At 38.3% G+C, this 25811-nt stretch overlaps 2 protein-coding genes across 3 annotated transcripts in view; both read right to left on the bottom strand.

The window, feature by feature from the left end:
- slc25a21 (solute carrier family 25 member 21) overlaps positions 1 to 22163 on the bottom strand; it is a 105764-nt gene extending 83601 nt beyond the window's left edge. The window contains exons 1-2 of one of the 2 annotated variants that reach the window (XM_042742673.1): positions 22015 to 22163; positions 21722 to 21803 (exon numbers count right to left, since the gene is read on the bottom strand). In XM_042742673.1, the coding sequence (XP_042598607.1) occupies positions 21722 to 21788 (67 nt within the window). In that variant the 5' untranslated portion in view covers positions 21789 to 21803; positions 22015 to 22163. Of the gene's footprint in view, positions 1 to 21721; positions 21804 to 21894 lie in introns of both variants that reach the window. The other variant, XM_042742674.1, reaches the window with a different exon arrangement.
- Positions 22164 to 24207: 2044 nt separating this feature from the next.
- The window catches only part of plekhh1 (pleckstrin homology domain containing, family H (with MyTH4 domain) member 1), a 40027-nt gene continuing 38423 nt past the window's right edge, over positions 24208 to 25811 (bottom strand). The window contains exon 30 of the mRNA XM_042742675.1: positions 24208 to 25549. Within this exon, the coding sequence (XP_042598609.1) occupies positions 25367 to 25549 (183 nt within the window). The 3' untranslated portion in view covers positions 24208 to 25366. The remainder of the gene's footprint in view (positions 25550 to 25811) is intronic.

Below are 25811 nucleotides of genomic sequence, written 5' to 3'. Positions count from 1 at the left end.
TACTCACAATCACTTCGTCTTTAGTGATTTCAAAATAAAATCAGAGAACTTTTTTTGCAGCAATGTTTTATTTTGAGATTAATTGAGAGCTTTTAATTTGAAAAGCTTTTAACTCGTGGTACTAATATTATATTCTTTGCAAACAGCGACTACTTTGTTGCAGATAAAACACACCGGGTTTGCATTCACAAAACTAGGTAGGATGAACGCATAGCTGTGTTTTTGTTCTTCTTTGTATGCCCTGTTATCGCTGTTAATGTTCCTCTTTAAACTCTTTGATAGTGCCATTTTCTCTCACCAGCTAGCTTAAATGTTAACATCCCTCTGCACATGACGTAATGGCGTACCTCCAGCACGCAAACAATAAAAAAATAAATGCAGTTTAGTACGTGAGGATGCCAAGGAATAATAAGTGTAAAAGGATTCCAAGGAATAATAAGAGTGTAAAAGTTGGCTACGTCAAAGAATTATTACAATAAGTTAGGCTCCATTATGTAACAAGCTAATTAAAATTATACACATTTATTATTCACAATATGGAAAGAGGAAATAAAACAGTTTGTTAATAGCATGACTCAAACATTAATGGGCTTATTCAAGTCCTCTTTTATTGTTTTAGTTATTTTTGTCACCATATCTCCCACATATGAGTGTTTTAGCAAGGCAGTGTTGCAAGTTGGTGAATGAAGATACTTGCCAGGTTACGTGTCAATACTCAGCTTTATTAATTTATCCTGTGTAAAACCGGGACACTGCCACACAAATATGGCTTTTTGTTAATGACTGTCCTACTACAGGATTTAACACAGAGTAACAGCTCACTAACAGTTACAAAAGACACTGTAACAGTCTGTCACAGCCAATTCTAGTTTAATTTTTCATTAATTAATGTCTTAAATTATCCTTTGACTGTGTTCTTGTCAACTTAGTGGAGAAATTTATTTTTGGCCCAATGCCACACTTACTTGCAGACCCCTGGCATAGAGAGAATAACTGTTACTATCCTCTCTGTTATTTATTTATTTATTGTGGGTTCAATGCTGTCCGCTAATGCATAGGACAGGCTTTCATCCTCACCAACGACATTGAACTCCGTGTCTACAGTACATCGGATGCGAGCGGCAAAATACAGCAGAACCCATTATAATCAGTGACGCTGTCTACACTGGATGCGGCGTGGGGCCAACATTAAACTGATGCCTTGTTCTATTTATGACGTACTGACACAAAGTTAAAATGATTTGCAATGGTCACTTTGTCGCGTCCAGTAGAGCTGTTGTTGCGCAACGCGACAACTGTAGCATCCGGTATAGACACAGTGAGTGAAGCCAAGAGAAAGATATGCCTCGTTATATTTTCTGCATTTAGCTCTTGAATGACCAGCATCTGCCTGGGTCTGTGCAACATCATCTATGGCTTTTCTCTTCCCTTTCACAAGCTGATCCATCTCCCATTCTAAGTTACGTCCCTGGCTGTTTATGGTTTTATTTATTTTCTTTTTCTGCTGATGGCCAGCGTGCCCCCTGCAATAATTGTGCGCCCCACACTTTGAGAACCACTGCTTTAGAAAGACTTCAAGTAAATAAATAAGAATATATATATATATATATAAAAACCTTATTATGTATATTATTTTACGGTCAAAGTCTTCAGTAATGAAATGCACCATAACAGTGTTACTGCTTGAGTAATTTCAATGTGCTGTTTTGAAGTACGTTCATATTATACATGCTTTCAAACATTTCTGTGTACATCGTGCCAAGGTTGCCATGTTTTCACAACAAAACACACCCAATTGCTACTCAAAACTAGCCCAATCGTGTTTTGAGGGGGGTCCACTGGTATTCCAGGGGGTAAAATACACATTTTATAGAGGGGTTCCCCAATCTGCGGACTTGGCAACACTGTAGCGTGCCAACTTAATGTTTCCTTTGAAGACTGCTTAGATGTGTTCAACTTGAAGCTGCGCTGATTAGGCCAATAGGTGCGTGTCATCAAAGTACTGTGAGAGCTATAAGAGAGCAGACATCTCCTTATGCTTTCTCTCGCCGTACTTTGTTGTCATACACTGATCGATCTTCAAGTCCAGTCGAACACACCTCTTTACTCTCACGTCTCACATGACCGAGTGTAATCACAGCCAATGTGCATTATTATCGCAAATGCAATTAATTGTTCAGCCCTACTGCAATGCTTTTCCGGCTGGACATCCATCATGCGCAATAAAACCTCTACAAATGATGGTCTTCAGCAAGCCCAAAAGGGCCCATGTTACACCTTTTTTTATCTCCCTGCACTGGTACCGGTTGCGGCTTGCATCAAGTTCAAGACATTGATGCTTGCATATAGAACAGCCACTGCCTCAGCACCCTCCTACTTCCATGCACTCTCACAAATCTACATCCTCTCCAGAAGTCTGAGATCTACAGTGAGCGAAGCCTTGTGGTACCATCACAGAAAGGCACAAAATCACTTTCCAGAACATTTTTGTTCACCGTTCCTGGCTGGTGGAATGATCTTCCCACCCCATCTAGAATTATGAATCCCTTATTATTAATACAATTCAGTGACACCTGAAAAATGATCTCTTTCATCAATATTTGACTGCATCCTAATATTTAAAAAAAACAACAACTTTGCTTTCTCTTTCCTTACATACCTGTCAGTCTAGCTTGTACTCATCTGAACAATGTCTGAGACCTTTTATTATGAGCACTTCCTTTATTTGCCTCTTTATTAGATTAGATTAGATTGGATTCAACTTTATTGTAAGTACAGAGCCAATAAAATGCAGTTAGCATCTAACCAGAAGTGCAAATAACAGAGTATATAAAATAAATAGAGGATGTGTATATATACATTAAGCTTTATGACATATAGTGCAAGTTATGAGGTAGGAGGGCAGAGACCAGCTCAATGCAAATGACTGTACATACAACACAGGATTCAAAGAAAGTATAAACAGAAGCTGCATTATACAGTGAGTATAAAAAGAAGGTGCATTGTACAGTGAGGTACGTAAATAGCATAAGTTTATATATGGCCAATGACCATAACGGAGGTAGAAATGTGCAAGGGAATGTCCAATAAAATCAGAAATGTGCAGAATAACAGAGGGAATAATAAGAACATTGTGAGTGAGGAGTGCAGACAGGTTATTGTTCAGTTCACTTTTTTTTTTTTTTTCTTTTTTTTGTTAAGCATTTGGTGGTCCATCCAGGGTGAAGTTCAGTGCCTGAGATTGGAGTTCAGTAGGCTGACCGATGAGGGAAAGAAGCTGTTCCTGAGTCTGTTGGTGTGACAGCGAAGACTCCTATAACGTCTCCCTGATGGGAGAGGAGTGAACAGTCTGTGATTGGTGTGAGAGGAGTCTTTGATGAGACTTCTCACTCTACTTAGGCAGCGTTTGTGGTAAACGTCTTTGATGGAGGGTAGCCCGACACCAGTGGTGTATTGGACATTTTTCACCACCCGCTGGAGGGCTTTCTGTGATGCAGTTTGTGAGAATGCTTTCAATACTGCAGCGGTAAAAGTTCAGCAGGATGTTGGGGGACAGGTGAACTTCCCTTAGTTTCCTAAAGAAGTAAAGGCACTGTTGTGCCTTTTTGATCAGTATGGAGGTATTGAGGGTCCAGGAAAGATCCTCAGAAAGATGGACACTAAGGAACTTGAAGCTCGCCACGCGCTCCACTTCAGCCCCATCAGTGTAGATGGGAGTGTGGTCCTTCTTAGTCCACCGGTGGTCTACAATCTGTTCTTTGGTCTTTTGGGTGATCAGGCCTACCACTGTGGTGTCATCTGCAAACTTGATTATGGAGTTAGAGCCATGCACAGGTATGCAGTCGTGGTTAAAAAGGGAGTAGAGAATTGGGCTCAGCACACAGCCCTGTGGTAACCCAGTGTTTAAAGTGAGGAAGGAGGAGCTGTGGTTACTGATCCTAAGAGACTGTGGTCTGTTGGTGAGAAAGTCCAGGGTCCAGTTACAGAGGGATCACAGAACTTGGAGATCAGCTTGGATGGGGTCACATAATTGAAGGCGGAACTGAAATCAATGAATAGAATCCTGACATATGTGTTGGTTCTGTCCAGGTGCATCAAGGAAGAGTGGAGAGCTGAGGTGATGGCATCCTCATTTGACCTGTTGGATTTGTAGGCGTAACTGGTATGGGTTCAGTATTGGGGGCAAGCATGTTTTCAGGTGGGAGAGGACCAGCCTCACAAAACACTTTACAATAATGGGAGTAAGAGCAACTAGGTGGAAGTCATTGATGGCCACTGCACCAGCATGTTTTGGTACGGGTACAATGGTGGGTGTTTTTTGAAGCAGTTGGTAACAATGGCTTGGGCCAAAGAGAGGTTGAAAATGTTGGTGAAGACCTTTATGATGAATCGCTTGTTGTATTCCTCAGTGGTAAGTTGCTTTGGATAAAAGCGTCTGGTAAATGAATAAATGTAATGTAAATGAAACGCAGCCCTGAGCCATATATGAGACTGGAACATCACAGAGGAGGGGTAGCTCCTGGAGATTTACCATCCTGCAGAGTTTAGTTCCAACCCTAATCAAACACACCTGAACCAGCTCATCAAGGTCTTCAGGAATAGCAAGGTGCACTGGAGCAGGGTTGGAGCTCAAGTGCAGGAACAGGAATGGCTGTCATAGAGGCACAGGAGTGAGCTATGTGGATTTCAAGAGGTAAGTAACCTTGCACACAGCCAGAATAGCCTAGAAACAATTTGGCAACACCATGAAAACCACCCAAAATGCCCAGAATTACTACTCACGTTTACTTTAAAAAATTTAATTTCTAATTGTAACGAAAGCTTCCATGACATCTCTTGTGGGGTTTTATACTACAGTAGGTCTTGTTTTGTTGAAAAAGACTCTGACTTTTTGAGAAGAGAAAATTTAAGGAAACATGAGCAAAACATCCTTGGGCACAGATGCCATCCCTCAAAAGAAAGAATTCACCTAAACGTTAACATTGACCACAAAAGATACACAAAGACGACAGAGAAACAGCTCACCTTGCTTTGGGCCTGTACCAGCCCCTTATCCAAACACAAACAGAGGCTCACAATAAACATAAAAGGGAAAAGAAAGGGAAAAAGACTGAATGCAATTCATGTAGGGTTGGGAGGGCTGAATTAAGATCACAAACAACATCTATGTATATGTTATGATGAGGTTTGAAGGAATCCTGACTGAAGGAAGCAATAGTGACACTGAGATCTCTTTTTTAGCCGTCAGAGATACATGGCCATCTGTCCCACTCCCATGCCACAACAAATCACCAAGTTACAAGCGCTGAGCTGACCCAGATCTCAAACCGCAGAGTCGAAACAGGAAAACACTTGTTTTTCTCCTTTCCTCCTAATTCAAGGTAATAAGAGTGATTTGCTTTGCTAAATCAAAAACAAGTGCACATGAAATGAATTTTGACTTTAAAACAATAGGGCAGAGGCCTACAGGCCGCTTCAGGTTAGAGACACTTCAAGACACTTTAAGTGCCTTGCTTCACTGAAATACATGCTAAGAGTTCCCTGTTCTGTTGGTCAAGGAGTCAAGGGTTTGACCTTACAAACTATTCAACACTGGGATTAAAGATTGAACCCTTGCACTCACTTCCTGTGGTGTGCCTTTGAGAGATTCAGTATTTATCTGATCTTTCTTGGATACATGGACCCACACACACAGCAGTCCAAGTTGAGGACCACAGTGGTGCTGGCGTGTGCAGTGGGTGGTGTCTGCCATGGCCTTGAATGGCTCTGTCCGCATCAATGCAAAACTGGTTCTGACAGAGCAGTGCTGGAGGAGAGACGCCTCTGCCCCTCCCTCACGCTGTTTCCCTATGAGATGTTGTCATTCCTCCCGCAGACTAGATTTCTTGGGTGACTTCAAAGCTTGTTCACTAAGTGTTTAGAAGAATGCGATGGAAACAGGAAAATAATGTTCTGATTTCTGTAAACTTTATAACATCTGCTTTTGCTTAGCATTGCTGCAGCGCTGAGCGGCGCCTCCACTCCGCTCTTCGCTCTGGACATTTTTTCCCACAGTTTAAAAAGCACCTCACACGCTGTACCAAATCAAAGACAAAGAATGGTGGAGAAAGCAGCAAGAACAAATTCCTAGTTTAAAAAAAGCACAGGGAAAACAAGAAAAGGAAGGCCTTTTTGCAGAGGCTGAGAATTGATTCTTCATTATTTATGCTCTGCATCATTCACAAGAAAGTGCTGATAATTGGAAAAAAATGAAGGATCATAATCTGTTTATGTGGTCTTGGATCAAGAACAGCTTTAAAAAGCAGATGCAAACATCTGTGTGCATTTGCATTGTCAGTGTTCATACAAAATGAGGATGTACAGGTACGTCTGCCTGCTGCCACACACATACACTCATATGACCTCCTTATATGCACTGCAAGGGACACAAAACTACATCTGGCATGCAAAAAGGCCCATTGCAATTTGTAAGTCAGTCTCCCTTGCTTAAAGGGTAGCATGACAAGACTCCTATGTATACACACAACATCCGACTCTGAGCCGGAGGGCTTCTTCTCCTTTCCTTAACTCAATCATGCTCAGGTTTCACTCTCGCCCATCCGAACACACTCACTTCCTTCTTCTGACCTCCCCCATCCAGACCATAACCTACAACCTAACATGTATAAGCAGCTTTAAAGCCCACAGAAATATGCCATAGAAAATATTTTATGCATAACTTGATGGATGGATGGATTATATGATAATGTGACATTCAGTCATTAACCAAAGTTGCTAGCAAGGTCACGAAAAACTGCTCAGGCTGAAAGCATTTGTGCTTGCCGAAAAAGCTTGGTCATGGTCATTATTTTAACAGTATTTGTTGTAGAGCTCAGGACATTGCTGTAGCATTAGTAGCAGCACATTAAATTAAATTAGTAGGACTAGCAATTCTTTATCAACACGAGAGTGAGGGTGATATTTAATTTGATTTAATCATGCAAGAACGGAAAACAAATCATGGAGATGGACATGAAACACAAGCACTCTATGAGTGGTGTGAGAGCGCTAACATCGGTAAGGATTAAGGACAGACAAAGGAGGTTGCTAACTGCTAGCTAACTTCTATTTGTTTACTTTATGTACTTTTGCTTGTAGTATTCATCAGATTTAAATCGCAAAGAGTACCCAATTTCCTAAAAGAAACTGAGAGTGTCCCTTGATTTCTTTTGCGGAAGCTGGCAACCCTAGTCCAGTCAAACTGGCATTGTACACAAGAAGACATCAACGTGTCAGAGCATATTTGCTAGATGCAAGAACATTTTTCATTAGGTTTTTTGTAGATTTGAGCGATCTCTCATATGTCAAGAAGTTGTTTTACATTCTCAAACATAATCAGTCTATTGGAGCACTGTTGAAAGGACATTATTTGTTAAGCTCATGACTAGAGACAATGTTAAACCATTCCATGCTAGCTAGGGGCTAGTTAAGTAACAGTCATCCAGAACAATTTAAGTGTACCTCTCTGAAGCCTAACCCATCTTAAACATGGTCTGCTCTCTGTCATGAGCCAACCCATCGCCTCCACCCTGTCATAATGCTGTTGTTTGCAGATGACATTGTCGTATGGTGAATGTACATGTTTGAGGTTAATTGAAAACACATGCGTTTCTACACAAACATTTGTGGGGGCACTGTAAACAAAGCTTTCTCCATCTTTCTCTAGGGCGATTGGGCTTAGAAGGTCAAGGGTGTTGACTGGTCCCAGGTCCTGTCCATTTGCAACATAACACAGAACTGACATGAGGCTGGGGAGGGGGGGTATTGGGGGGTTCTGAGTGTGGTCCTCACATGTCTTCGTTTAGCATAACGTTACAGTAAGGCGGAAGTGACCCTATAACACCCTTACAGTGAGAGGAACGCCAATCTGAATGGAGGTCATTAGCATGGCTGTCAGGGGCACGTGTGGATGGGGTTGGTGATTGGGGGTCTTGGCCTGCTGGGTTGTGGTCCACAGGTCTACAGATTTTAAAAAGTCATTTCCTCACTTTCCTGCTTCAGGAAAAAGGGCAGACCAAAGAAAATAAATGCAGGGGGAAAGGGGAGAAAACAAATTAAGGTGAACATTGAGAAGGTGCCACTGGCAATGTATGAGTGAAATTAAGGAACAGGACATATGGAAGGATAGGTACAGAGGGAAGTGGTACAGAGGAAGTAGTACAGTGTCTGACATTATATCATGCAAGAAGGCCAAAAAAAAAATCAGGTGCCTTTGAAGTTCTTTGTAAAGAACCATTCTTTGTAAAGCAATATGATTATGGCTTCAGTAAATCTAATTTCTAGAGCCCCAGCATTGTGTATTAGCATTATTAATGCAAATATTCCTCTTCTGACTCCTCACTCTATTTGTATACATCCAATTTATAGTCTATTACAATTTATAGTCTATTAGCTCCCTTTCAAAATCATTACGTGAGAAATTTAAGGCATCACAGGAACACTCCCAATGCAAAGGCTTTTCCAAAGAATTGGCAAAAAGATGCTGCCTTGCCTTCACCAAGTTCTATTGCAAAATTCAATGTATCCTTCCAAGAAAATGCAATCTTAGAATGCATTGTGACAAGCTCAGTGAAAAAGAAATAGAGGATGAACCAGAAAGAAATGTACTTATAACTCATTCATTACCAACAACTATTAATGGAAAAAAAAGTTAAAGCAATTAAAGGCTGTTTAAATGTTACGTGATCTTTCAACATTCTAATACGCAAATGTTTTCATAACAACATGAGCCGCTTAAGATGATTAAAGTTATCAACATTACTGACATTCAAAATGGTAAGCAAGCACTGCTGTGTTTACGTTTCGTATATCTGCATTTATCTCGTATATCTGTTTCGGTTTCTCCTTTTGAGTAAAAATATGTACTACTATTGATAGCTGCTGATATAGACAGTTCATTCCTCTCACACATGCACAGAACGCACATGTTAGTTTGCTGTCGGCTGTAGTCTGTGCGGTGCACAGCTTTTTGGTCCGACGCTGCTGACGTGAGGCAACAACACCGTCGGCTTTCGTCGCCGCTAGTTCTTTGAAGTCGGCTTGGTGTGTCCCGGCCTTTAGGATGCTGCCATACAAAGTAGCTGGCTATGTAGGCAGCTCACCAGGTTCTGGGAACACACCCTTTGAGTGCGTTTCTCAATAGAGAAAAGAGATTGCTTCAAGAGAAGTCGCTGTGACATGCCCCATCACCGTCACTCATGCCCAGCCAGTCTGTCCCCCAGCCCTCCCTGTCCTTAGTCCCTCAGACTCTGACTTCCTGTTCTTGCCTCTCACTACTATGATGAATGGCTGCAAGCTCCATTCAATTACGCCTTGAGTGCGAAGAGACAGGAACAATGGGAGCTGGCCTATGCAGTGTGATGCAGGCCCACTGCATTCTTAGCAACAATTTAGCCTAATTAGCATCAACTCCTGCCCCATCCATCATACTCCTCAAGAAACATAAACAAACTGTCAGCTCTAGCGTAACAAACAGATCGCCCAGCTACTTAACACAAATTATTCTTACATGAAACGCAGCTTCTCAGGCAACCTTCCCCCTCCAGGCCATCTGGGGGAATGAAGGGCTATTAAAATTGAAGACATATGTTCCAGTCAAGTTCAACTCCCCAGACTGTTGCGGCTGATGCGGTGACAGTTTGCCCAGGCTTATGAGGGAGCTGGGTGACGATGGAGCAGTCTTTTGCAGGAGGGAAGGATTTGGATGACGATATGATCAGGTTAAGAACAGGTGTGATGGATGTCAATCATGCTTTATGGAGGTATGAGCTGCCATTTCAAATTGTAGAATTCTCTGCTTGACATTTTTGAAAATGCTGAAAGAGCTTAGAAATAAAGAATTGCTATTTTTTTTCTTGTAACATTTGGCAGTCATCATTACATGGATATGGATGCCTACCAACCTATAAAAGTCAGGCATGAAATAAAGGGATCAGTAGTTATTTTTTAACATTCTGTTTTATAGGACAGTTCTTGTTATTTTTTCAGAAAGAAGCGAAGAGCTTAGGCACTTTTTGGTTGGAAGCAAATTAAAAACAAGTATCGTTGCAATACAGACAGTAGCACAATATGAATGTACTAGTTATCACCCAATTAAAAAAGCAGTGCAAATGAATAAACTAATCACCACTTAAGGAGTCAGAAACTTCTTTTTAGCCAGAACAATTTAAATTTAGGATAAAACAAATGCAATCCAACCTAAGAATTGCTTAGAAAAAAAATCAACTTGTGCAGACTTCATTCCATGGGTACATTAAACTTCAATTTGACGTTTCTTTTGTTCTTGTCTCAGCTTTCACAGTCAATTTTGGGAAGGCCTCATAAATGAAATAAAATTCTGATGGAAATTGTTGTTGTTCTGAAATGTTCTGAGTACAAAAATTGTAGAATCTGTTAAGTTAAAGGTAACAGGACAGCTTGGAAAACTCTCCAAATTTGTCACTTTTCCATTTCCTTTCTGATGTTATGCAGCGTGTGAAATGCTTTGCTAATTAACTAGGAAGCTTGGCAGGAGTGTCTTGTTGTTTTTAGGGGAGCGATGGCAAACCTCAGTCATCTAGGCCAAAAGAGACTGCGCTAACTCAAGAGTGACAAATACACCATTGCTCCTCCCCCAAACAAAGAAAACAAATGCAAGAGAACCTAACAAAATGACAGAGTGCTGTTCATTTTTCATGCCCTTCTTAAAGTACCATTATTTCACATTAAACATACCATACTAAGTAGGTAAAAAAAATGGCAGTTTTATGCAAAAGTGCGATTCCTTGCCAAGGTGTCAGTGAAGGTTTATTCTAAACAAGTTAATTCTCTCACAACATCAGAATGATGTCATTTGCTGTTTCGCTCATTAGTGAGTCCAGGGTCAGAGCCAAAAATAATTTTCATTCATCTGTGAGGTCAATTATGAGCCTTTTTCTTTTACTTGATCTTCTCGTTTTTTTTTTTAAGTATGCTTAGATTAGTGCAACCTGAAATAGCGAAGTTAAGGAAAATAATATGGTCCTCTAGCAAGATTAATAAATGAACTGCGTCTTCCATCGAGGCAGCTCAGTGCCTCGGACAGCATGACGTTTGATTTACCCACATGTAAAATGCTCATTACACTCTCATTTTTCCCACACCACTCTATTTTTTCCATTTTCAAAGGCAGGTCTTTCAGCTCAGCCCCTGTGATGATGGATATCACTTATGAGCTGCTCAGCTTCTGGTTTATAAAGCGTAGACATATTCAGACTGCTAAAGCTGGTCCGTTTTATATCAGGTGTGTGACCTAACAGGGGGTTGGGATACAACAAATTACATTTTTGCCTGCTTTCTGTCTGAACAGTCACGTTTTCCAACTCTTGAGAGAGATTCCACCACGATGAATTGTGCTTACGGTTACTGCACATGCATTCTTTTCATGAGATCTTCAGCATCACTAATTTCATTCATTTATCAAATTTTCCACTCTTACATTTACTCAGTGTCATTATTATAAAGCAATAAGCCTGCACTTCAGGCTGTGGATTACAGTGATTTTACAGTGCTGGTAGGCAAAAAATGACTATTTTCTGACTTAAAAAAATGTATCTTAAAAATTTAATTATTAATAATTAATCAAATTAAATTAATTTGTTTTACTGTTGCTAAGTAACACTGGAAGAAAATATTGTACATTTTAAAGTTCTCAGTCCACATCTCATTCACTGGTGTTTTAGAAAGCCATTTCAATCTAATAATAATAATATTTTATATTATTATTGATATTATTATCATCTTCCAGTAATTACTATTGTCATACAACTGCACCATAAAATAAATGTAAATGAAAAATGAATATTTCATAAGTATAATAATTACATTACACTAAATAATAATGCCGTCTTAATTTCCTCACTTGCAAAAGTTTATCCTTTGACCTATAATTTTGGCAGAAAACTGTAGTTTCTGTGAAAACAGACGTATTTTAGGTTTATTGTAAAATATTCCGGTATATAGAAATATAGCATTTTGAGACCATAGGGAGACTGACTCCATCACTTCGCGCAGTGCTTTGTGTGAATTTATTTCCAGAACCTGACTGTTGCACCAAATAATGGCTTAAATATGGCTTACTCAGATTTTAGTACCAGAACTGTGTTTTATAATGTTATTTTATTTTACCATAGAATAATTTGGGGGATTGAGATTAAAATTAGGCACAGTTTTCCCATTTTTATTATTGTTTTGGTCACATGAAGATGCAAGAGAAAAGAAGGAAAGAAGGGCGCTGAAATTCAGGTGCTGCTCATCTGGCAGAGTTCTCAGAAAAAGAAAACAAACCCTGATCCACTTCCCTACAAACAGCTTCCCGCAAGCTGGCCGAATTCTGCAGCCTAGCACCAGGATGTTTGGCTTACAAAATGACTTTGCCGCTCCCGCAGCCATTCTACCTAATTGCCCCCGGGGCAATCATTGTAGCCCTCTGTCCAGCCATTTTGGAAAAAAAATAAAATAAAGTAATGTTAGTGTGGATTACGTAACACATTTTTCATATTTTTTAAAGAGTAGTGTTAGTCGTGTTTTTTTTAAAGGACACTTAAAGTACATATCATAAATGTAATTAAATCTGAGAGTGGGTGGTTTGGAAAAAAAATTACCAAACAAAACATTTCCCTAAGCAATCAAAACACAAACAGACCCACAAAAACGGCGGCGACCTGCACATAATCACAGTGAGACATTTCCTCTAAGCCAGGCATTGCCATTCACTCACTGCCATTTATAAACATTGAGAGGGACAAACAGGGAAAGCGCAGGCAACGACAGGCCGTATCGGTCTGGATATGAGCTGATAAATTGGTTGCTGTGGAAAAAGTGCCCCTTGGGCTCCATCTATTCAGCCGACTGAGGCGGAAAGGGCCGTTTTCAAAAGCACCCCAGAGCCTGGCTATGCATGACAGAGCCTGACACCAGAGCCATACTAGATTCCTTTCTACATGGGCGGCAATGGGCTCCTGGGAAGAAACAAGTGCTCACAGAGGAGATATACAGTATCTCCCATCTCATCAGCTCTGCTTCTACCCTCATACTAACAAACACCTGCTGAGCCATCAGATTGTGAGTATTACACGGCACAAAACTATGATGAGAGCATCTCTATAATAAGCTGCTCATGCGATTAAGTAGACTGAAGCATAAAATTGAAACTATAAGCTTAAAAATTATCCTTTTAATCTAATTATACAACAGCTGCATGATGTACTTGGACATTTAAGCAACACTTAATGTATAATATATATATATAGTTTTGTTTTGTTTTGCACTGGATAACAAAATATCAATTAGTTTTTGTAAACCTAAACTTTAACTCAGAACATTTCCTTTTTCTTTTCTTTTTTACACCAATGACCAGACACTTATTTGTCTTTATATAATGATGATGATGATGATGATGATAATAATAATAATAATGATTTTAATTTCTAAATTAATTTTGCTTTTTTGTGTGTGTGGGGGAGGGGGGGCTGCTGTGAGGTTTATAACATTTTACATGATGACATAAATAAATTGGTAGCATTTTATTTTATAGTCCTGTTCCTCATGAACATACTATGTACTTGTTATAGTAATTAATAATTAGGTAATAAATAGGTATGAACCCTGAACCTACCCCTAAACTTAACCCTACCCTACCTTATATGACCAGTATTTTCCCAGGGACACACTGCAAAATAAAGTGCAACCAAAAATTTTATTATAATAATATAATATTTTATTAAAGAAAAACCGGAGTACTTTTTATTGTTATTATAACAACATTTCTTAGAAAATAAAATTTTGTATAATATTTTAAAATGTAATGCGGTGTGACTAATCAAAACCTAATAATGACTACTCAAAACCATAAATGATAATTATGAATTAATTAACTCATGATATTTGTATATTTTAAAAAAGTGTGTATGGTGTGGTTTGATATTTTGTCAAACGAATGTCAAATTTAAGTGTGACAGGTGCAAACACTTAGAGGCCACTGTATCTACAAATAAATGACCATCAACATACAGAACACAATGACAAGGAAAACACTACATTTCTCTTCCTTTTTTATATATGCATATATGATTAAAATCATCAACCTTCTGAGTCTCATCTGCAGAGACGACAAAGCAGTCGTTGTGTCCTTCCGGGAAGTTTTATCTGGGGAAAGCATCTGTCATCTCTCATCAGAGGCTTCTGCCGCCGCAACGCTACCACAGTCAGCAGACTGATAGCTTAACCTTTCCACCATACTGCACTTCAAAACGAGCAGAGAGCCCCTAGGATCCCTCAGAATGTGTGGTCTTCTCTCTGCACCACTGATTTCTGCATGCATGTCTCATTCTGTACGAGACACTGCTCGAGGATAAAGATGCCTTTTCCCTTTGCTTCTGATCTTACTTATTCCTCTACCAAACATCTAGAGATCTTGACATTGGTATGAACATGTTCTCAGGACTTCAGTGCCTGGAATAGAATGTGCTGGCCAGCTATGTCGGACTGTGGTCAGGATGAGCAGTACCACCTGCCTTGGTGTTGCCCGAGCATTAGACATTGATGGGCAAATGAGAGATTGGAGTGTTTTTGGAATGTTAGCAAAGCCACTGGCCAGTAGCCATTGCTCTTGTGGGAAATGAAATCAGTGCTATTTGATCACGGCATATTAAGTCCAAAACGATTTGAAGTCCTGAGACCTATTTTGGATTAGGCTAAAACCTTCAGAAGAAGAACATGAAGTTGTATTTCATTTTTGTGAGGTGACGGAAAATTCATAACAGAAATCAGTCCATTGGTTTGGATGGAAAAATGACCTATGTGATGCAAATAGCTTCTAGATCAAAAGTTATACCATCACCCGTTCCACACGATTCTCCTACATAATTATAACTAAATAAATCTTCTCTATTACTATAAAAAGCTTTCAATTTTCAGCCTCAACCTCCACATGGAACGTCATCGCTTGGTGAAAGATTTATAAAGGCTGGAGAGAAGGAAAGAGAGGAAGTGAAACTTCAAAATAGCTCTCTACTGCCACCTATCAAAGAGTGTGGCAACTGCAAGCAAGGCAGTCTACTAAAACAACAACATTATGAGAGAAAACAGGGGGAGTCGAGTCAGAAGAGTGAAGTGATTATTATAACATTATGACAGCTTAAGATTTAGAGGCTGACCAAAAATTTTAGTGGACATGTTATCCGGTTAGGATGCAGCCTTTTTCCCAGGCTGGAAAAAAAGTCCCCAAACAAAGTGAGGATATAATCATGGATCAGATCAATCTGAAACAACTCTTGCGGCACCATTTTTATTTTTAATTTTTTATGATTCAGTCCTAAAAAGCCTCTCTGGCCACAACTTGTGTTAAATTAAGATCCTGTCAATCATTCAAAACTAATTTATAAACCAGTCAGCATTAAATTGTGCAATAATCCCCTCCCACTTTCCTGCCTGTGCCCATCCTGTGCCACTCGGTAAAATGAGTGAACAGGAACTAGGGCACTTTTCCATGACCCAACATCATTTTTTATATCTTTATTCCATTGTATAATTGCCCTTATTTCAAACATAATGGAAACCACTTCATTTCTCCCCCCATCCATTCTTATTGCCTCTTGATTGTGACATCTGTGTCTGTCTTGATTTTATTGGATGAAGCGCTCCTTTTGAAAGGATAATAAACGTGTAAACAAATTCAAAACAAGCCTTTCTCCGAAGCTTTGGTTCTCATTATCAAATTGTGCAGCTGCTCTTGCCAATGTCCCCCTCCTAGGCAATGTCATCCTTTTACAACTCAAGATCAGCTATAATCAAATGTGTCTATAAATTTGAGCTTCTCTAATTAAGGTCTCCTCACAAAGCGCACAAGCGGGCGACCGGGCAGGGAACCTTCCCAAAAAGACTCAAATTGGCTCCCAACCACAACAAATCACATTATGATTTCAGCTCTTGCCCACGCACCGCTCATCTTGAGTCAGTTAACCCAGCTGAAGAGGCCGTCTCGCTGCTGCAGACCTGTGCTCTGACTACCTTAAGAAAGCCTGCAGTCGCCTGGTTCTCTAAACATTCTGAGGGGAAAACACATATGTAAAGTCAACGATGGCCCTTAATAAACATTTTTGGACAATTGTTACAATTGAAATTTCATGTCATTGCATTACATTACATTAAAAAAAATATATATATATATTAACCTAAATGGCATCTGCAAACAAATTATGTCAGACATTTAGTCAGAACTATCTTCGCTTTGCTTAGTAATTTCTGCAATTGCTTTGAACATTGTCTGTTAGGTATTTTTTAAAATGTTTTTGAAAGATGTGACATGATCACCAAGGCTACATTTAATGAACAGAATTCTTAAATAGAACAGCATTTATACATTTCTTTTCTTCTGTTGAAGAAAAGTATTCATTTCTTTAAAGAATGTATTGACAATAATATTTAGCACAAGTATCTACACATGCATGCATATAAACCTAAAAAGTCACATAAACATCGACATGCTCAATCAAGAAATCTCTCCCTACATCATTTTTGACTGTTGTTGTTTTTGACAGTACTTATTATGTTTATTTATAATTCAAGCTTTTCTACTGAAAAAATGACTAGGTTTGTAATTCTCTACAATTTAGCGTCTCAAATTAGATTCAGTTAAAAGATATATACATTACTTTTTGACTTGGATTCATCTATGACGTTAGTGTTTGACCAAAGGTCCTCGGAGATGTTTGCTTCTTCACATGAGAAACCAGGCCGACAGCAGAACTGTAACTCTGGGCAGAGATTCACCCAAAGTTTCCAGACAATATAATGCCAAAACGGGACAATGATTTGTCTCTCAAACAGAGCAAAACACAAGTCTTCCACCACAGTTAAGTCATTGCAAATTACAGCATGGCGGACTGAGAAACAATTACAAATTTAAAGTGCATTTAAAGAGCTCCTTGGAAGGTTATTTTTAGACCGAGCTTTATGGGAATACGTTCATACAAGACTTGTTGATCAATGCAATGTTGTGATCACTCCATCAAAAGCTCTTCTCCAGCCAAAAGACATATCAGCATTCTGCGCTAATTACAAGGTCGGACAACTGCCAACCGGACAGCAGTCCAAGAAAATGGGAACGCTTACACGCAAATTCATGCACACACAGTGTAGCATCTACCGTACAGTTTCATTTTCCTACAGGGTCATTCAAACTATGGCCCTTGACTACTTAGACTAAGTGCTCAATTAAGCATAGCTTGTTAGCCGGTTTCCTTTCCAGCTATGTTATTGCTGCCATGTGCTGTATTACGATACTGTATGTAATACAGTGTGTTTGGCCAGTATGATGGCAGATCTCTGAAATCTCTGACATAGTGACTCTTTTTTTCCTTCACTCAAATTTTGTTTTCATGTTATGTCCACCTGATTTTTTCTTTATATGAGAGACTGTGTTAAAGGTGTGAAGAACTGAACAAAGTAAAGAATGTGACATATCCAAATGACACAGCAGCAAATGCTGAACTTGGATTTTATTCATTGTGAAACATGGGTATTACATACCAAAATGAATCTGGACACAAGTTTGCACTAGACTGTGGAGAACCATTCCCCCCTCCTCAAACACTTTGAGGAATTTATTTGATCAAAGACATGAAGGCTGAAGGTCAAGTTCACCCTTGAGAGGATCTTGATGTATCTCAATGGAAACACTTATTTTAATTCTTATCATTATCTGCAATTAAACTGTAAACTTTATTAGATTTACAGGCATTCAGTTACTTCATTAACTAATGGCAAGATTTTAGAAAGGCCGCATTAATTAATCATAGTTCCTATGTGACTTCATCGAAAAGGAAAGTCGTTTCATAATCAACAAGTTGCCAAAATTAATGAAAAACTATGAAAAAAAATCATTTTTCTTCACAACACAAGTAAACAGGGTCAATTTTGATTTCATTAGGATTTTAAAGCCGAGTTTACCCTCGCGTTAGATACGCCAAGATTTCTTCAGAGAAAATGCATTTCAAAATGAGCTAATTTGCTTGACGTGAATTTTTGCCAATGGCATAAACGTCATTCAAACACTTGAAAGTATGTTTTATCAAAAATGAATGTGGTTAACATTAACATCATTGATTAGATCACCATCGTGATCAGGCGATAGAGCATATTGTATTTATTGTAGCCAGTTCCTTTCAGTCCACTCCAAAGGCCCTCATTTTAATAATTTTCCCCGGAAAATAAGCACGAGCACTAGCCCAGACATAGCCTCCCATGTCGAACAATCATAATCACGCTACTCTTACCATAACACCGCAATTATCCTCATTGCTTACAGCAACACAGCATGCGTGATGGATGAGTGTGTGCGTGCTTATGTGTGTTTGAGCGAACCGTCTACAGTAGAAACGTCTCCCACGCAAGTCCCCATCTGTCGCAGCTCCTCTGCTCAGTTCAGCGTGCGACCTCCATAAATCATACCATTAAGATAACGTCAGTGGCCCCTGGCTGGCTCGTACATTACCCAGGCAGACTAAACTCCATCCGTTCAAGGCCCCATTTTGACAAACAGCTGACACAACAGCGACAATCCATGTCCGGCTCATGCAAACAGTCGTTCAACAGTAGCTCTTGAAGGCGTACGGGACTCAGAGGAGATTTGTTTTATCACCAGAAGAAAATAATCCATTCGTGGTGTAAACAAATGCATATTGCGTCCATTTGAGAGGTGTTTGCTCTTTTAAGAGTTGCTTCCATCTACTGCAGGTACCTGTGGGAGGTATATGATCTGTTTGGAGAGTCTAAGCTCCTTGCTGCATATGTTACCATTATACTTCATGCCTGGTTGCAGTCAACTGATTTCTTGTGACATTATGATCCTGCACATTTCCTCCAGCGGTAATTAGTCGTAGCAGTCAATAAATCTCCTCTGTTTGTTTTTGTAATGTTTATTATGGTTTAATTGCGTTTTTGCCCAATTTCGAGAATGGTTTTCTACACGTCGCACTACAAACGCACTCGAGTTTTCTCATCTGATACCAAATGATTGCATTATTACATAAATATCATTAGAACTCTGATTATATCATGTGTTCATATATAGAATCACTTAATGCGTCCCGGGACAAAAAGACAAAAGTCTAAAAACGACACAGAAGTGGGTGTATAAGAAGGCGATTTGGAGGCTGAGAGAAGAACCCTCCAAAATCAACATTACTTCAAACATGAGCTCATCTAAACATCTGTCCACAACATGTCCAATCATTGCCCTGCTGAGGCATGTACAATTGTTTCTGGAAATAAATATTAGGCCTAATTCGCCTCTGATTGTAGCAGCCAGTTGTGGCCCGGAGAGGAAACGGTCTTTGTGGCTGAAAACTAATGTACATTTTTTTTTCCCAAGGTCCCTCTTTCCCTCTTTTACTTGCTTGTATTTATTTGATCTCGTTTTACTCTTTTCTTCTTCTCAGTTTAGGTTTTGCAAATTTATTTGTTTGATGCTCCGAAACTTCATTTCACACATATGCACCAGTTAAAACAGGAGAGGTCTGAGTGTGTTTTAAGTGAGGGTCTGCTGTGGAGGGGTGGACTGAGTTCAATTATACTTAGGCTGTCTGTCTTTTCCCGTCACACTCCATTTGCGGTCAGCGGATACGTTTACACAGAAACTAATCATAACTAAAACATTTTTGTTTAAATCTTACCAAATTACTCTGTATAACAGGGGCAGGGAAAGGAAATCAATACCAAAAACACTTAAGGTAACATCTGACCGTTCTTCCGGACCTTCTGGATAAAACTAGGATAAATGATGAAAAGAAAATAAGTTCCCATTAAGAACACTTATGAAGGAGAATTTTTTACATAATTGGGCAAATGTAAAGTTTGCAATATCCGGCTGAACTAATACAGGCCCATTTTTCACAATTAATGCTGGATTGCACTGTGCACTGTACATCATCGTACATCTGAATCACCTCAAAGTTCCATATAGATGGAAAATTTCCTAAATAAAAAGCAAGTCAATGAATATTAGTGTGCTTATAAAGCTTAAAAATTACTTAATTTACTCCTGAAAGAGGTAGTGCTTTTAGGATAGAATGGATTTTTTTTTAAAGTTTGGAGTCAAATTAATTACATTATGTATTTGTCAATAAATTTTGGCGCATTAAGTTTCTCTTGCAAAAGATAGCCAATGATGCTTAACATTATATTAAAAAATATATATATTTAAAATATTACTACAACCAATGCCAAGTATAATGCTTCCCCCTTGTGGAAGATTAAAAAACTCAACCCAATATGATTTACTCGGTTATTATCAGGTACAGCATTAAACTCTCCCTGGTTTCAGCCTTTAACACATGCCCCATTTTCTTTGTTTATCCCTGATTGGAAAGGCTGTGAAACGAGTCCTGGTGGGATATATAAAATGCACTGCAGTGACATTAACTCTTGTGTCCTTCAGAGGGAGAAAAAAGCAGTTTTGGAGAGTCAGTCCAAAACCTGAGAGAAGCCAAGCACAGACCTGATCCAATCCCTGTGACCAGGTCATACATAAATTAACATTTCACTCTACCCAGCCTCGTTAACAGGCTGCTGGAGGGAATATGACAAGTGCAGGGGGTGCAAGCTAATAACTCTGGGTTATTAAGAAAGAAAGAAAGAAAGAAAGAAAGAAAGAAAGAAAGAAAGAAAGAAAGAAAGAAAGAAAGAAAGAAACAAACTACTTCTAAATATGATGCAAATGGTGTTAAAATTTAACACCAAGTGAAAATAGCATGCTTTAATTTATTTCTTAATGTGGAACCTTAAGTTTAAAATCATTCATTGTCCCTCTTAAAATAGCCTTGTATGATAGGTAGACATGATAGAAGCAAAAATATTTTGATCCAACACAGACTGACTGTCTGTAATGACACACACACACAAAAATACAGTAAAGTGGCACTACACCGTTCTTTCTCGTTAAAGAACTCTTCATGAGCTGATTTTCCTATTTCTATGCCAGTACATTTTGACGAGCTCATGATGCATAATAAAACCTTTTGGAAAGCAGTTGGCATCATGCTTTTTTACAAATGTGCAGAGTGCAGACTTCCGTTCCGTCTGCTGTATGTGTTACATAAAACGCTTAATAAAAAAATTGTTGGTCTCTGTATAGATGCATCACATGGGCGTCTCGGCTGTTGCTTCGCGTCTTTCTAGCGTTGCGTTTTAAAGACGTCTTGTCGGTGAGTTCACACATGACTCATAATCACTCTTATAGTTCTTATAGGCACGTAGATGGTATTTCAAAGTAAACATATCATGTAAGCATAACACGGATGAGCTAAGTAAACGTTTTCATTTTGTCAGGGATATATTACACATAGCCCTAAAGAGAAGCGTCTTGAACTCTTGAGGGAACGATTTGTAAACGGAACTAAGTGAAGTGCGCGTGTATCCCGCGTACCTCTCAACACAGACATCCGGTTTGTGTCTCTGGCATCTATGGACTTTAAAACGATTACTTACTAAACATATTTATTTCATGTAAACAGCATGTACTACAAATAACTGACAAAAGTTACTTAACAGACTTAAGGGCGGGTTTGAGTGTCTGCTAACTGCTGTTGAATGCGACACTTTACGAGTTGGTAAAGAAAGTTTGTGGATTGTGTGAAATAGATACTAGAAGCGCGTCTTCACTTACCTGCAGATCCGCCCGCTATGATCTGATGAGACGCTTCTTTCAGCAAACTCTGCTTTTTATGTGGCATTTTCTGATTCTGAGCCTGTGTTGAGCAAAACAAACAGTTATCGCAGCGTTGCCATGTTTTAAACCTCTTTGTTATTTCAAACGTATTTTAATGCATCATTATTTACAGTCTCGAGGAAATAAAATGTGTCGACAATGAATAGGCCTGGAGTAGTCTGTTATTATTTTAAGGTGGTCATAAGCTGCATTAAATAGTGTTGAAGACTGCAGGTGCGTTTAGACCTTACTTCAGTTTGGGGTTTCAGTACAGTTTGTTTATTGTAGCTCCTCGCTTTGCGGAAGTCCGACGCTGGTCTGACACGCGGCGTCCTGGCGCGAGCTGAAATGTTGCGGATTCGGTGTGTGAGCGCGCTCTTGGGCAATGCGGGTTAATTTTAACTGTAACTCTGATTCAGTCAGAGTTCATTGAGGACATTGTAAGAGGTCGAATGCGAACGAATTATGTGATATAATAGAAATAATACGCTAATGAAAAAATGCATTGCTTATTTACAGTGGCCCTAGATGTGTGTATTTCACACTGAAACGTCATGGATAACAAAATACGAAACTAGCTGCATCTGCAAACACATTATGCTAAAGCTCCTCTCAAAATAATCCTTTTTCCTGAGCCATTTTTCAGTTATTTTAATAATTTACCAAACATTTCCTTAAGACTATAGGCTACTTGTTTTGAAGTCTTAGTTAGGTTCAAGTTCGTTTCCAGATAAGTTATAAGTTAACAGTTTATTTCATGTTTTGTCTTTTACATTAAAACCTGTTTTTTTATTTAGTAAAATTTTAGGCTTATGATGTTTATACACTTAAACATAAGTTCTAACTTGTTGGATATTTTATGTAATCATTCATGCATTATATTTTATAAGTTAACTGGGACTTAAGTGTCTAAATACTTTTACTTAAATTCTTATTTAAAACATTTGCATTTTAGATAAATAAAGTCATTATAAATTGTTTTAAGTTAGTCTTAATCTTCAAGCAAATGTTCCATCATTTCACAAATGAAAGCCAGAATAAGTTATACATTTAAGAGCAAAATAGTTGTAATGTAGCTGATGTACTATGAGTTGTTGATGTCCAAGCACTGAGATTGGCTTTTTCTACAATCTAATACAATGTATGCTAAATAGACCCACAACTTTTTGAGCACCAGCTGTACATTACCAGTCAATTTCCAAATTTTCATCAAAATGCTCTGGGCTCCAACTTCATGGAGTGCATGTTTTTTTTTTTTTTTTTTAAATCCATATATATATATATATATATATATATATATATATATATATATATATATATATATATATATATATGAAAAACATGAAAAACCAATATATATATACATACATACACACACACACACACATAGATCTATATCTAAAATGTATGCCTTAATTTTTCAAGCATTGACTTAGTTAAAGAAAATGTAATGAATAAGAAATCTGTAGATGACATGCAGATATGTCATTGTATTTTGTTTCTGATACTCAAATTCTTAAGAGTTTTAAAACAGAACACGGAGATTAAAATAATTTTCTTGATGTCTCATAAACTAAATGCTGTCATTTAAAATGTGTCTGGGATTCCTTTAAATTATATAGTGAGCCACAGCTTTTTTTCTTCCTTTGCAGAAGGCAACAATGAAAAGCAGGCTTTCCCTAATTCAGTGTTATAACTTGCTTAGAGAGAGTCTTGGCTGAGTAATGAGTGTATTACTGTATTAGCTTAGAACATACACATTTTTTCCCTGTTTAATTTTCAAATCGTGAATTTATAGCAGGCTATTGGCAGGGAAATGTCATTAGCACTTTGACCTGCCTGGAGTGAGAGAGCAGACAAAACCCCACCCCGTCTATAAACCTACACGGTGGCCAGCAAATCTGTGAACTTTTTCATCTTATTTTTTTTTTTTTTTTTTTTTTTTTTGCAATATAAAAACAAGTAATTCTAAACAAACTGTTCTGTAAATTTGTGAGACATTACTATCCTTGAAATGAAATGCAAAATTTAAATGATCAAAAAGGAAACACCAGAACAATTATTTATTTATTTATTTATTTTTATTTGCAACAACCTCTACGTGCACATAAAATGTGAAGCTCTCATAGCATCACCTCTGAATGTCTGTTAAACCACATCTTTGGGCTTGGATTTTAACAATAACAAAAGTGACACTAATTCTAAGCCACTTCAAATGCTTCAAGGTTTCTAGAAAAGAACTGAATAAAAACAAGTTGGTTAGACTGAAAAAAGCAAAGTTTAAAAACTGACAAAATAAATATTTAAAATACAGAGACAGTGGTTTGATTCATAGAATAATTCAAGTCATTATTACAGCTCTCTTTCAAAACTCATCCGTACATCCTCCAGTCTTTCAAAATCTGCCACATTATTGGTACAGTGTGTCTTTACCTACTTTTTTCAATTATCAGTTTCTGAAACACTCTTGATGATTATTACTATTTTTTATTTATTGAACAAAGTAGACTGTACTTGTATTTATTAAGTTTTATGAATTATGGAAAAACCTTTTTTTTTCCTCTATGGTTGAAAGCATGCACTTTATGGTAAATATGCTAAGACCTAATGATTTTAAAAAAGAAATCTAATAAAAAAATGATGTCATCATAATATCAGTATGACTATGGACATTTTCAAGCAACAGACTTCACGAAAATACATGATCCTGCACATATTAACGTCATGTTGAGAAATGTGTGGCTGTTTTCTTTTTTCTTTATACAAGAGGCAAGACTATGGCTAGCGAGTAAATATGAAGTAGCCTAAATGTGTGCCTTTCTGCAACTACTGTATGACATAAAACTTGTCACTACATGAACAGTTTGGCTCAGATTAAGCATGCTTGGTAGTACTATGGAAAATGGCACAAAAGAAATGAGAAAACAAATTTTAACCCAAACTCTATAACTTCACATAGTGCTGATGTCATTTTCAAGTCATTTCCTGCTTGGCACAAAAGACTGTCCTTTATATACCGGTTAGCTAGTTTCTGCTAAATGTGCTAATGTGTTAGAGATGATCTGTGTAATGTTTCTACACATTCTCATATTCACTGTATAAACTTCAAATTACTGATGGTATCATTAATTAATGTACTGTTAAACAGTGGAAATGTCCTGAACCAATATAAACAACAACAACAAATAACTAAACATTTAAAAATTCAAACAAAGACAGAAATAAAATCATGTTACGCACAAATGAAAAAGTCAAACCGTGCCTTTAACTGGACGTCCAGTTTAAAAGCTCTAATTCCTTAAAAATGAACGCCAAACCTTTTAGCATTCAAGAATGAAATACTCTTGGATCTGCTCTGACTTTGTGGGTGATCTTCTCAGGGTGGGTTTCTATGAGTCTCCATTAAAAAAAAAAAATGTGTGATTTTTTTTTGTATTTGGACTACGAACAGTGTGCAGGTAGTGTCTGTTTTGCACAATAAATAACTTCAAACACAAAATCTTTGAATTGTTTCCCAAAGTAAATGATTTAAACATTTCCTAAAATGTGTTATTATTTGTTTGCAGACCATGTGATGTATCCAGACACCTGGAGACTGAGGTTTTAAAGGAGAGTGGGGCCTTTGGTGGTGTATGTCATTGAGGGGAAGTGACGGCTGTCAATGTCCCAGAGCTTCCTGTCTCCTTGAGGCCCCAGCACTGAGCCTTGAGTCTGGTTTCCAGCTCCTGGTAAGTTGGAGGTCCAGTAGTTAATATAACTAGCCATGAGAAGCGTCAGTTCCAGGATCTACAGCATTGAAAGAGAGAGAGAGAGAGCGAGAGAGAGAGAGAGAGGGAACCAGGAGGTCTTTAGTAGATTAATATTTCAACATTTAACCTGCTCTTACTGTATCAGGCCAAAAAGACAACAAACCGCAGATATACGAGCTCATAAGCACTTCTTGTATCACGTAATGCTGTGAAACTCTGATTGAAAAACCTGTTTTTATCATTGGATGTCTTTCAGATGGTGGTTTCAAAGGGGGATGTAGGAGTTCAACTCAGGTTTT

Source organism: Cyprinus carpio, chromosome B17, assembly GCF_018340385.1.
Source record: "Cyprinus carpio isolate SPL01 chromosome B17, ASM1834038v1, whole genome shotgun sequence".
NCBI lineage: Eukaryota > Metazoa > Chordata > Actinopteri > Cypriniformes > Cyprinidae > Cyprinus > Cyprinus carpio.
This window is presented reverse-complemented; position numbering and strand designations above follow the sequence as displayed.